Source organism: Charadrius vociferus, unplaced genomic scaffold (assembly GCF_000708025.1).
Source record: "Charadrius vociferus isolate BGI_N301 unplaced genomic scaffold, ASM70802v2 scaffold37, whole genome shotgun sequence".
NCBI lineage: Eukaryota > Metazoa > Chordata > Aves > Charadriiformes > Charadriidae > Charadrius > Charadrius vociferus.
In genome coordinates this window covers 350,206-363,540 of record NW_009649457.1, presented here as the reverse complement: position 1 = coordinate 363,540, position 13,335 = coordinate 350,206, and the positions used below count along the sequence as shown (strand labels likewise).

The 13,335-nt window shown below is 41.1% G+C and overlaps 1 protein-coding gene across 1 annotated transcript in view; it reads left to right on the top strand.

Moving 5' to 3' along the window:
• The window catches only part of UNC13B (unc-13 homolog B (C. elegans)), a 190,935-nt gene that overhangs the window by 112,434 nt on the left and 65,166 nt on the right, over positions 1-13,335 (top strand). Inside the window, exons 17-18 of the mRNA XM_009889740.1 lie at positions 5,278-5,505; positions 5,820-5,961. Coding sequence (XP_009888042.1) covers positions 5,278-5,505; positions 5,820-5,961 — 370 coding nt within the window. The remainder of the gene's footprint in view (positions 1-5,277; positions 5,506-5,819; positions 5,962-13,335) is intronic.

Here is a 13,335-nt window from a genome sequence, read left to right as displayed (position 1 = left end):
GAATTGGCAATGTCTGAAGTGCAGTAAACTGAAATTAGTTGTGGCATGTGTATTGCAGCCATCTGGTTTATGGCTTGGTTGTCACCAGGTTGTTTGTCTGAGAGGATTTTTCTCTGTTTTATGTACTTAGAAGATATTATTCTGATGATGGGGCACTTACCTTTTTATCATAAGCTCGTAAATACTTGCACAAGGGAAGATGTTCTCTTTTTAGTCTTCTGCTGTTCTTGAAAGTACTTGAAATCTCTGCTGCTTGGGTACACGTCCTTTCTTACTTGGCTGAAAATGGATGGAGGGATGTTCTTTAAAATCCCAGTAGCATGCAAAGCTTTTGGAAAAAGGGCTTTTATCTCTTGCCCTGAGCACTGGTGTAGTACTAACTGAAATACAATGAGTTGGGCAATGTTGATATGGAAGGGAGAGTAAAGCTGAGGATGGATGTGTAGGCTATGAAGGAAGAGATGCAGAGAAGTAAGCAAAATTATGAAGAGGGTGGAAGGGAAGAACATTATACTAGGAAGATCCTAGTGAAAGGGGCCGATATGGTTCTGGACTAGCATTTGAGTAGCCATAGTAATCTGTTTCTGCAAGTGTGTCTTGGGTTTTTTTTTGTAGTGATGCTGATCTAGTCCTCTGGTAAATTATAGTTAAACCTGAGAAAAGAAATTGCCCTGGAACAGCAGAATTTTATCCTCTGGAGATCTTGAAAGGAAATGAGATCTCAAGTTTGAAACTGTGGTTGAACACGAAATCTGTGTTGTGAGTGTGATTTAACCATATGTCTTTACTAGTGCTTCTTTATGGTGTGCTGTAGCAACAAACCTTGGGGAACTTCACACAAGCTATCAGGGCTGTGTTACTGAATGCTCTGCTGTTTTGAGTCCTGGGGTTATGGTTCATTTCTGTAGTTGTTCAGTTCTGCTTGACTCAGGACTGGAAGTCAGGTATGTTTGTTGCTTTTTGGATGAGAAACTTGTGTGTGTTGCATGCTGAATTCAGAGACTGCAGTCCTGAGACTCGCTCTGTGAGTGGATTGTTAGTGAGACTGATTAAGTCACTCCTGTGATAATCATCTTGGCTTCTGGGTTGAATGGTGATTAGACGCCATGGTGGTGAACACTTGTTTGCTCCCAGAATCCTATGTAGGAAAATATTTGCACAGAAGGAGGAAGGATACCTTTATTTGAAACTTGAATATCTATTTTAAGTTTCAGGAATATATAATTTCTAAGCATTATCCGCCTACTGAACAGCTGTCTTCTATCCTGCCAGTGTTGCTTTCTTGACTTTTTCCTGTTAAAGCATGGGATAACAGCACTGGTGGTTTACTAATAGCTGTATCAATACAATTCCCAATATAGACTTATTTGCTTTCTGTTTCCAGTCATAAATTGACTCATAATTCAGTCCTAGAGAGGAAGAGAGAAGAAAAGCCAGTATCATTTGTATGATACTGTGCACAGTACTTGTGTATTCCTGTGCCTTTCTATTGCCATTTATAGGACTACTTGAAAAGTAGATCCACTGGCCAAAATGTTCTTTTTGCAACTGAATACATACTATCCAAGTCCAATAGCAGGAAAAGCACCCTCTGCCATCCAGTATGGTGACATGCTTTGGGTTTATATCACATACATTATAGGTGATTAGTCCCCCAATGGTTATTTTGGAAACTCTGGTGGGTTTGTACCAACAGAGGGGTTTTCTCTTCTTTATTAGTCCATATTGTTAAATAAGGTGTCTGTCTGATTCTGGCTTTTGCACTGCAGTTCAGGTGCAAACTCTGCAGGGAGAGAGAGAGAGACCTTTCCCAGAGAAGGAATGATGGAACCTTCTTGCCTGGACAAACAATCTGGGCAGAGTGGGGGAGTAGCGTGGATGGAGGTGGGGGGTTTTGTCTGAAAGTCAGGAAGCAGAGCCAAGCCTTAGAGGTGACAAAAGAGAGGGCTCTCTAGGTGAATATGTGACATGGCTTGCACCTCCTGCAACCCAGGATACCCTGGACTGCTGCTAGCCTTGCGGAGGGTTAAATGGCCCCACTATGCAAGGTCTCTGCAGGTGGTGGGGATGTTTTTAACTAGAATTCTTCCATTTGTCCAAGTTTGCATTCTAAAGCATCATTTGATGCTCCTGGAATGCTTGCATTAAGGCAATGATGCAGACCATGCCACTCCAGAACTGCTATACCTCTTGCCCCATCTCAGTGATCAACAGTGAAACATCTGTATTTGCAAGCTCTCTGGCTAGTAATTTTTTGAGAAAATGGTTCTGAAATAGAGCATTCCACTTATGTACAATATGAACGCTTAATGTTTGAATTTCCTTCTTAATTTCTTTAAAGTTAGAAAGGGCAGGGTTGGGTTTCTTTGGATCACTACAGATTTCAGAATTCCAACTAGGAAAGGCAAATTGTTCAGCTTGGCCTTTCCCAGTTTCCCAGTAATTTTCTGTAGCTCTGCATATAGTGTGTAGAGTCCACCTCCATCCCCAGAAGACCTAGTTCTGTTAAAGCTGAGTAGTTCTTCTTGTCTGAAGTTCAAAGTATAGCCCCTGGTATCATTACGGTTTCATATTACCTTAATAAGCGCTGGGTCTACAGCTGGATGATTGCCTGATACAAGACATCACATTGGGTGGTGCTAGTTCTTCATCACTTCTGAGTAGAGAGAGCAGGGACTGCGTAATTAATTCCAGTATTTTGATCTCATTTCATCTTAAGCCAACAATAGGGAACTCTGGGGCAGATATATTTTATTGTACTAAATGAAATACTGAACATCAAGCCTCTAGCTAGTAAAATGAAAAAATCATTATCCAGTAATGCAGAGTTATGGCTTGTTTTATACCCAGGTCTTTAATAGCCTGCCTTGGTATACAGTGTCCTTAATGAACTTCTGAAACTTCAGCAGTCACACTCTGTTCCAACCTGTGTTTTTGTTCTTTTTGGTTTGGATAGTGGAAGTTATAATTGAGTTTTGTTTCTTTATTGAAGTTAATTTAGTAACGGTGCAAGGTGTAAGATTGAAGACTCTAGAAATGAATGTCTTCAGGCAGCATTAGTCACTGGGCACCCTGTCGAGCCTGCTAACAAGGTTGCCTGCTATGTTGTACTGCTGGAGGTCCTTTATGTGTGTGCGTTCATAGAACTTTATTTGTATTTGGTCACTACCTGCTGAAACTGTTTCATGTGCAAAAGTGTAATGCCTTATATTAAAGGTGCTCCAGATATATTTGCCCACTTCTTCCAGAAGAAAACAGTTTTATGTATCTTTGTGATTGATGGCTCCCTTTGCACACACTTGCACCTGCTTCAATGCATATGTTTAAGGTAATTTAATATTTGGTGAATACTTGGATGAAGATCATTTTACTAGGACAAAGCTTGCTTTATTTAGACTATCCCAGAAAAGAAAAATGAGTGGAAGCATATTAAACTAACAAAGCTTACTTTAATTAAACTATTCCAGAAAAGAAAAACAAGCAAAAGCATATTAAACTAAGCAGAAATGTTATGATTGAATGTGTTCACAGGACTCTTGTACTGTTTTAACTTAATCTGATATAAGATCATGACTTGAAATCACTGCAGACTGCACATAGACTGTGTGAAGCTTGGTTCCTGCTTTTCATTTCACACCCTGGTTTATCTGCCCTGTTAGCTCATGTCAGTGCTTTCATTAACGCATGCCTCACATCTGACACAATAGTCAGTGGCTGAATTTTGGCAGCAAATGTGACTGTCAAAATTGAATAGGGAGTAGTTGGTTGTGGGAGCATTCTTATCTCTATAATTATATGAACTTTTAAATTTTCTAAGAGGTATGCAAGTGACCAGAGGCCTCTCTTTTTCCAGTTACAGTTAAATACCTGTGTCACACAAACACCTACACCTGGCTCTTGTGATTCCAGCTCCTAGATGCTGTACTAGTGCCCCATACTTATGATGGCCCAAGTTCTTAACTATTGAATTTGCTGCCTTATTGATATTTTTTATAGTTACTATGCCTATGCAATTCTAAGAATGGATTATTTGAGTTGTCTCCTTACAAACTGATAAAATAGAGTGGAATCCAGAGGGGCACTTTGAATGCCTCCACCTTGATGCCTGATCAAAATAGGGTGGCTCCCGGCAGAAGAACAAACATAGGTTGTGCAGTGACTCTGCTGAATGGGGATTCCTGTGGCACACATCAGTAGGAAATGCTGACCGTGTCAGCCCATCTGGTCTACTGCTCTTCTGTGTCTCCTGATTTCAGTTGGGATAAGTTAATTTTCTTTCTGGTGGTTGCTGTGTTTCAGATTTGGAAGGAGTGTCAATAATGCATATTGCTTTGGTTGTTGCTAGGTGATGTTTATTCTAGTCAAGGACTTTTTCCAGCTTCCCGTAAAAGCTGAGAAGGAGCACAGACAGAACAATGGAACGGCAATGGAATATTCCATACCATAGATGTTATGCTTAGTACATAAATGGGGGTTTGCTGGGGGACAGGAATCCATAATCACTTCTCAGGACGGGCTGCACAACCAGTTCACCAAGTGGTGAGAGTGGCTTTTTTTTTTTTATTTTTTCTTTTTTCATGTTGTATCACTTTATCTTGTACATTCTTTTACCATTATTATTATTATTATTATTATCCTGTTATTGTTCTATTAAACTGCCTTTATCTCAACCCACAAGGATTTTTTTTTCCCTTTCCCTTTCCTTTACCCTCCTTTTCTCCATCTTCTCCCTGCCCTTCTAGGGGGGAAGAGGGAGAACTGTGTGAGTGGCTGCCTGGTCCTAGCTCCCAGGTGGGGTTAAACCATGACACCATGGTGCAGAGGTACAGCACTGAGACAAGCTTATAGATATTATTTGTAATGGAGGTCCTATGTCCTCTTAGCGCTTGCCCAACCAGGGATTTATTTATTCAAAGCAAGGTGATAAGAGGAGGGGGCATGATGATATATGCTGTTACAAGTAAGAACCTCATTTCTGGGTCTTCCTCAGCTTGCAGGGGTATTGAACTCAAGCTGTTGTCGGGAGAGCAACCTGTTCCCAGCTTATAGAGTAGTCTCAGCACTCTCCTTCCAGTATCCCCTCCCAGCTCTGAGTGGTCCAGATTCTCTTGTGTGTATGTTGAAATGCGGGGCAGGGGTGTCTGACTGTAAAATTAAATAGCAAGAGCCATTGTGTTGAGGGTAACTCCTGGCTTTGATCCTGCTGTCCAGATTCAGTGAAACAAGACTTTGTATTTGTCTGTTTCTGATGACCATTATGTACTTTCTGGTGCGCAGGAGCAGCGGAGAAGAGCTCAAAGCATGGAGCTGAAGACCGAACTCAGAATTTCATCATGGCCATGAAAGATCGAATGAAAATCCGGGAGCGGAACAAGCCGGAGATCTTTGACTTGATCAGAGATGTGTTTTGTGAGAGCAAATTGACACATGCTCAGCAGATGAAGACAGTGAAGCAGAGCGTGCTTGATGGCACCTCAAAATGGTCAGCGAAGATCACGATCACGGGTGAGTGAGGGAGGCATGGGTTCTGTTGGCCTTTCTTGAGAGGAGCCTAAGGTAAGAAAATTGGTGTTAAGCTAGAGAGAATGGAGAGGAAGGGTTTCTCTTTCCTGTGTCTCTTTCTGCTCAGTGTAGAGGTAGCAGGTAGAAATACTCCTACACCAGGCACTGTGGTGCACCACAACCTGAGGCTCCACAGAAAAGCTGTCACGGGTGCTATTCCTGTTTTTCTGGCCATTCTGAGCTACTGCTTCACATGATGTGCGGACACATTGTCTTACTGCATGGTGGTGGTAACCACCATTCTTTTTTCCTTCCAGTGGTGTGCGCTCAGGGTCTGCAGGCCAAAGACAAGACCGGGTCCAGCGATCCATACGTAACTGTTCAAGTGGGTAAAACAAAGAAGAGGACAAAAACAATTTTTGGGAATCTGAACCCCGTTTGGGAAGAGAAGTTTTACTTGTAAGTGCTCTTACAAAGACTCTCAGCCCCATTTTGCCCGTTTGTAATGATCTGTGCTTCAACAGCTATGTCTTCTCTGCATTATACATTCCCACACCACCTGTAATGTGTGATGGTTTCATTTCCACTCAGCGTTGTGTGTGTGTGTCTGGAGGTTTGATGTCTTTAACAATGTATGTAGCGCACACCTGTCCATTTCATCTGTCTTACTTGGGTATACATAAATTGTCTGCTCTGTGAACACTTTTATATTGATGTTTCTAGAGAAAGCTAAAGAAAAAAGAAAATCTCTAACTCAGCGACTTTTGTTCCTGGCTAATAGACATACTTTCAAAATTCTTTGCAATATAAAATAGTAAAGTTTATATAAAAGACTAAGCAAACTTCCTGTGACCTGCTACTGGTATTTGACCAACAAAGATTAAAGGTAGTTACTTGACTTGTCACTTGTCTGTGACTCTACCAGTCTCCCCTTTTAGTTCTGGAAAATCAATGTAATAATAATGTGAGGGATTATCTTCTTTCAAGAAGAGCAATGTATCCATGTCTGAATTGAAAGCAAAGGCTGGAGGCACAATTCTTTAGATATCAACTACTCTCAGAAGGCTGAAGAATGTATTATTCCATCCTGCGTTTATTGAATAAGTAAACAGTAGCCTCAATTTATCATTGAACATGTTATAAAATAAAATGGAGACATGAAATCCAGCATGCAAGTGTTTTCTGAGGATTCTGGATGATGTCATTCAATCTCAAACAGCTTTATTTCCTTTAATGTGTAAACTCTTCCCTTGTACCTTCTCTCTCTCCTTTTTGTTATTTCCTGTTTTTTCCTTAACTGCTTGGGGGGAGTGCTCTCTGCAAACTCAATTATTTTTATTTTTTTTTAAATCAGGCTTATATCAGCCCAGCTTTGTTTTTACAAAGCACAGTACAAACAAAATTATTTTTAAAGTAGTTTTGAGCTACTCATTAACGTCAGAAAAATCTTGGTGCTATTTTGAGTGAGTAAGCCCTTGGCTTTATTCTTAGTTTAATCCAAGGTAATGTTACTGCTTGGTAAGTAGTAAGTATGCTTAGGTGCCATTTGGATAACTCTAGTCACAATAGCAGTAGGTCTGTGTGGGAGCCTTAAGGACCTTGATTTACCATGCCAAGTAGTTACCATGGTATTTGCAGTGTGTTCCCTTCTAATTTTAGGAGCTTCAACAACTGTGTTTAAAGATAGATAGCACAACGTGATAAATCTCACAGTTTTAACAGTGCACTGTTTGAATTTTATCACCATGGCTGTGATTCAGCAGATAATATGCTGTTGGGCATTAGAGTTGATGCTACTTTCTATCTTACCTATGTCTAGGTGGTTGTTTTAATTGCCTTGGAATAGCAAGGGGAGATGAAGGAAATGAGCACAGTGTCCAGATCAATGGCAGGGGAGCATTCACTACTAGCATCAATGTGTCATTTCATTAGTAGAAGTCAAAGCTCACCTTATGCTGGATGAGGAGAGGGTCATTTAAAGTGTATGCAGCACTGATCTTTTTCACGCCCATCTTCCTTTTTTGCATTTATAGATCTTTTTTCAGCTTAGAAATCTTATAATGTCTGAATTTTCTACCCCATAATCAAATGAAAATTTAAATCAAAATATGCAGGCCAAAAATATACATTACATACCAATGATTTTTAGAAGACATTGTCAGGACAATCAAGAGAGAGTCAAATTTAAAGGACTGGGGTGTGTTTGTTTCTTAGAACGAAGCTAATTTGTTACAGTGGGAGAAAGGTTTGCTGGTAGTTATCGCACATCTACCTTGCAGTAGACATATGAAAAGCGTGGTGTTCAAAATGCTTAAACATTTCAACAGGTGCAAGATATGTGAGTAGAGAGAGGTCAGGTTAGTAACTAATGGGTGGGTTAGCAATTGCTGTTCATTTTCTATTTGGCTTGTTGGACAGACATGTTTGTAGCTGGTGTTCATTAGGTGCCCAGTGTTTTTTAAATGATCACAATTCCAGTGTAATTTCAAAGGTTGGATATAGAGCCAGAAATCCATGTGCATCAGTCATTATAATTACAGCATTGTTCCTGTAATCCATGGCATGAATTGAGGCGGACTATGTACAGCTCAGTGATACAATTCTTTCTACAGATGCAGTAAAGTGTATTAAAAGCAGCTTAAAGAAGTTTTAAAATTTTTAAGGCTGCAGTAACCTATCTCATATAGTCTTTCTGTGCTTATTTATGGTGATGGATGGAAAAGTATATTGACTTAAATACCTCTCCTTAAATATGACACTGTTCCTTTTCTGTGTGTTTTCAGAAAAAAAGTGTTGTGGTATGCTTGACCCAATTTGGACGTCCAGATTTAGAACCATGTTTTAGAGAAGACAATCTCGAAAACACTTCAGGTTTCTATTATAAGTGCTATTTAGGTCACTATTACCCTATGTCCCTACAGGCATCTGCTTAGATTAATGACCAGTTCTTGGAGCATATTCATGTTGTCTGAGCAAGTGATTGCAGGTCCTGTTTCTTTCTGAAAATTTTCGCTGTATATTTACCTCTTTAGCTTTAGGAAGCTAGTGCTGTTGTAGAGAGATTTTTGTATCTTTCATTGGAGTTTGAAGACCTGTGAAAGTATATGGGGTTGATCTTTCTGCTTAGTTCACAATTTTCCAGGCTTGATGCTAAGGCTTTTCATATATATGGTGCTTGGCAGGAAGAAGCCCGATGGGGGACACCAGCCATTGCTGCAATACAGAAATGTTCTGTGAGCAAGGATGCCTGCTTCCCTTGCTTTACATCCCATCCCCCTTCTGCAATAATCCCAGATCCCTTTGCTATAGCTATGACGAGCAGGCTCATATGTAGCCTCCTTCCTTTGCCCTGTAGATTTCTCCTCTGTGCCCTCAGCTCTATTCCCTTGCCCTTAACTCTGGCTGGATGGCAGACGGCCTGTGTCCAACCTTCCTTTGGTTCTGAGTCATCTGGATCCGGTGGTACATGAGAGCAAGGTGGCTGCAGACTTTCCAGGGATGGCAGCTGGTATGGGTTTCTGTTTTCCATCTAGCTGTAATTTTTTTTCACAAAACTTGTTGGAACGTAGAAGCTTTCATTACAAGTCTGTGTAACTTTCATTTCCTTAGGAAACAACCGAGTAATACTAAAGGGAAGACGTTTTTGCGCTATTCAGTGCAATTAGAAGAAGGTATTAATTCCCCATTTAGACGTGTTTTAGACTGTCAGTAGAAAACACAAGCTTCCTCAAACCTTTTTTTTTTTTTTTTTTGTAAAGGCTGAAGCTGAGCATGTATTTGAATGGGTTACAGTGGCAGATAGTGTTTAGGAGAATAAACTTGACCAATAGGACAGAGTTTCTGTTATAAAGGGAGAGCCCTAGGCCGGGTGTGAGGGCTGCTAGTCTGTATCATTTATTCAGGAAGCGCCTCTGTCTTTAATGACTGAGCACTAGAAGTTACTGGATTCAAACAGGACATTGCTGTTTTTCTTGGCCTAGGCACAAAATGACTCATTCATTTTACAGTAATATGCCCTTAGTTGTATTGTCTGAATACAACTGTGTCTGAAGCTTTGAATGGTGGGTGTGAAATCATTGCCTGGAACAGATTACATTGTCACTGAAGAGTTTGCAAGAGGCCTGTTTATTCTCTCTCACTGCAGAAGAGTAACTGAGTTAAAATAAATGCAGTGCCTCCTGCTAGCAGATAATCAATATTTTACTAGGACATGCAGAGCCCCACATGATACACATTCCTGTTAATCTTTAGGGAATGGTGCTATTGCATAGCGAACCACTGGGTTGTCACCCAAAAGATTCTGTTTGGTTCCTCAATTTTCCTTTCAGCTGCTGAGCCTGTTATCAACCTCAGCATCTCTCAGTTGTCTCTGTGGTTATATGTGACTGTTCCAGAGCTGATTTTTAGACTTCACCTTCTGAGACCACTTTGTTTATAAATGTCCCTATAACTCTGCTCCCTCAGCCTCCCTGCACTGCATGACAGGGACCATTCAGTTTGTCCTGCTTTCTTTATTCTTCAGGTACTGCAGATACTGAAACTGGCACTCTGATAAAATCCTGCTTGTTTCCCTGTTCAGTTACCAATGTGAAATTTAAATTTGAATGCAGAGTTGATGCCTTGCGGCAAGCGCCTGTTGGGAAGCTGAGTTAATGTAGCTAAGGATGGTAACGCTCAGAATCACTTTATCTGCTCTTTATAGTTAGGAGAGCCACACCATTAATTTGTCAGTCGGTGTTGTAGCATTGGGTAACAGCAAAATGATTGTACTTGTTCCCCTAAGAGAAGAGCTTCATGCTAGTAAGAACAGAAAATTCATTTCTTTGTTCTTAGACAGCAACAGCTGGATCTCAGGGCATATTATTGTGCTGTCATGCTTAACTTCCAAGCTGCTAAGGATTTTAGCTTCATTCTCTTACCGCTCTGATTTTGCCTTCGGTGTCTTCTCCACTGTCCTTTTTTTTCTCCCTAGTAGAGGAGACTTGGCATTGTTTAAAATATAACCTGTCCTGAGAAGTTTTCTGCCTTCCATTCCCATTGAGGTTGGCCACAACAGAGCTGCCACTTGGATCCTGCCTTGTCAAGACACTTCATTTGATCCACATCTAAATCCTCCCGCTTTTTCAGCCAGACCATTTCCTATAGACAACTTTTTTCTGTTCCCTCTGTGTATGTTGTTATAACTCTTTACTGGGCTTTCTCATACTGGTTTGCTACAACTACTCCTCCCTCTCTGACTTTCCAGATAATAGCTTTGGGGTTTTTTTGAAGCCTTGCTCCTCAGAAGCAAAACTTTCATCCTAAAATGATCGCAGGTCCTAAAGTCTTGCTGATCTGTTCTCTCCTGTGCATTTTCCCACCTGCTATACTCTTATCCATTATTTCTGCAAGCAGCTCTGCGTTTTCTCTACCGTTGCATGAAATGTGCCCTGCACTAACTGTGAAACTTTACAGGCCCTTCTTGAGAGCTGCATCTGCCATGATGCAGAAGGGAAACTGCTTACAGAATATAGCCATATCGATATTCACTAGACTCTTTGAACCATAAATTTTTTTTTTTTTAGTATCAAAACACAACAAAACTATTTCATTCTGGGCTTGACTGACCTACTTTTAAATCTGCAAACTCCTGTTGCTGCCTCTGCTCCCTCACTTCCATTGTTTGTACTTGCTATGTCTACTTGTTGCTTTTTGCCTTTATTAGCTGGTCAGCTCTACAAGGCAGGGACTGTCTTCCTCTCTGGGAGTTGCCAAGTGCAATGGAGTCCTGGCTGCATTTGGGGCTTTGGGATTCTCCTGTTCTACAGACAGAAAATGGGAGAAAACAACATAATTTAAGGAAACGTGTTTATGTGAAGTGGGCATGTGGAGTGGTAAGGTCATGTTGGCGTCCCACCTCTCTAATCTGCACAGTGCATTTTAAAGGTGCACAGTCTAGGTCTTGCTGCACCTTTAGTGAAATGAAACTGAGGGCTTGGTGTGTCCTGCAGGGTTAATGTGTTGATAACACCTTTCTTGAGATGAGGGGTTGATTGGGAAGAAACATTCAAGGAGATGTGACACAAACGGACTGTAAAAAAACCCTTATGGCTATTTACCAGACCATTGGTCTTCATGAGTGTAGGTTTGCCAATGTGAGCTAATGGTGTCAGAAGGTTATAGGTTTTCAATTTGACACTCTCCGTGCTTTAAACTTACAAACTTCATGTAGAGATCACTTTGTGAAATGCTGGACACATGGTTTTGTGGGTATACCTTTGTATCTCTTATGGCAGAACTTTTGCAAACTGTCAGTGTTGCCACAACTTCACAAGGTTTGTGACTTTCACTTTAGTGTTCCTGCAGTGTGGAGGTTAAGTAACAGTCCTGCAAATGTTCTTAGCACAAACAGCAAATGGTTAGCAAATTCAGCACGAATGTCATTGGAGTTTTTGCTTCAAACTATGAATCATTGCCTCAAAAGTGGTATTCTGGTCATTTTTAGACACTTCTCCTTTTTCTTTCCACTTTTGAAGGAGACAAGGCACATGCAATTCTCTGTCCTAGACCCCTGGCATTATCTGCGCCAATTTGGGCCAACCTTTAGAGACAGGTGGATGTCTTTGAACTAAGAATCACTTTCTACAATTTTTTTGTGGAAGTTGAAGCTAGTTTAGGAAGATACAAATTACTAACTTTATTGGGGGAAGCACTGTAGTGTAAATTCAGCAGTTGCCTGTTCCGTTTATCCGCCAATATACCAATTAGCATGTGTGTGGGCACGCTACTGTGTGTGCGGATCAGAATTAACTACAGCTTCGTGTGCTCGCGTGCTTCCCCTCAGCCCTGTTGCTAGCTGGGCATGGGAAGAGGCCAGAGTATTGACAGTGCAGGGGACGTGTGTGGGGAACTGGTAGTTCGGAGTTGGGTAGGGCCAACAGGGGACATGGCAAAAGAGATGGAGGTGGAGAGTGGGATAGAGAGCAAGTCAGCAGAACTAAGCTCAGCTGCTTCCACTATTCCTGCAGCCACTGACTTCAGGAAGAAAAACTTCATGGAAAAAAATTCATTATTTATTTGATTTTAATTTTTCTTAAAGGTTTGGTGTGCTGTTTCTTGAAAATGTTACTTTATTTCGTAGCTTGAAGTGTTAAAGTAAGTTCTTTATAAAAATGGCACCACTGCAAACATCAGGACAATACGGACATAGAAGAAAGAAACAATTTCTGAGCCACATACAAAGGGAACCTGGTGTCCAGTCTCTTTCTCTCTGAAATGGGCCTGAAAGCATTCGGTAGTTTCTTCCTTGCAATGGGGTCACAGAGTGTTTCTTCTCTCTGCGTCCTCTTGGGAAAGCTGTGGGAGCTTAGCTGTGGGAGACTGGACCAATGTATGTGTGCACACAGTGAAATCCAACTTCACAAAAATGTAGCAGGAAGTGGGGCAGGCATCTACAGAAACGTGCCAGCTGCTTTATTAATGAAGGGGAAAGTTTCTAGCAGCAGAGCTTGTTAGCCACAGTCTTGTGGAGTTGTGATGCTATTTCACATTAGTTGGGCTCATTGACTGATAACAGGCTTTCTGAGTCCTCCAGTATTCATGGCTCTATTTTGGGGTGCTCTCTGAAAGGTGAACTGGTGTTGACACAACTATCTTGCTTCACTGAAAGCAAGGACAGTGGTTCGTACAGATTTAGATGGTGATGTTTTACACGTAAGCCACCAGCCCAAGGCTTTCAGCTGCCGTGAGTGAGTGATAAGGCTCACTCTCTGGCGTGGGAGCAGCATAAGGAATACGAATTGAGCAGTCTCTTAAAAACAACCGAGAAAGGTATGGTGAAATAGAAGCTTCAGT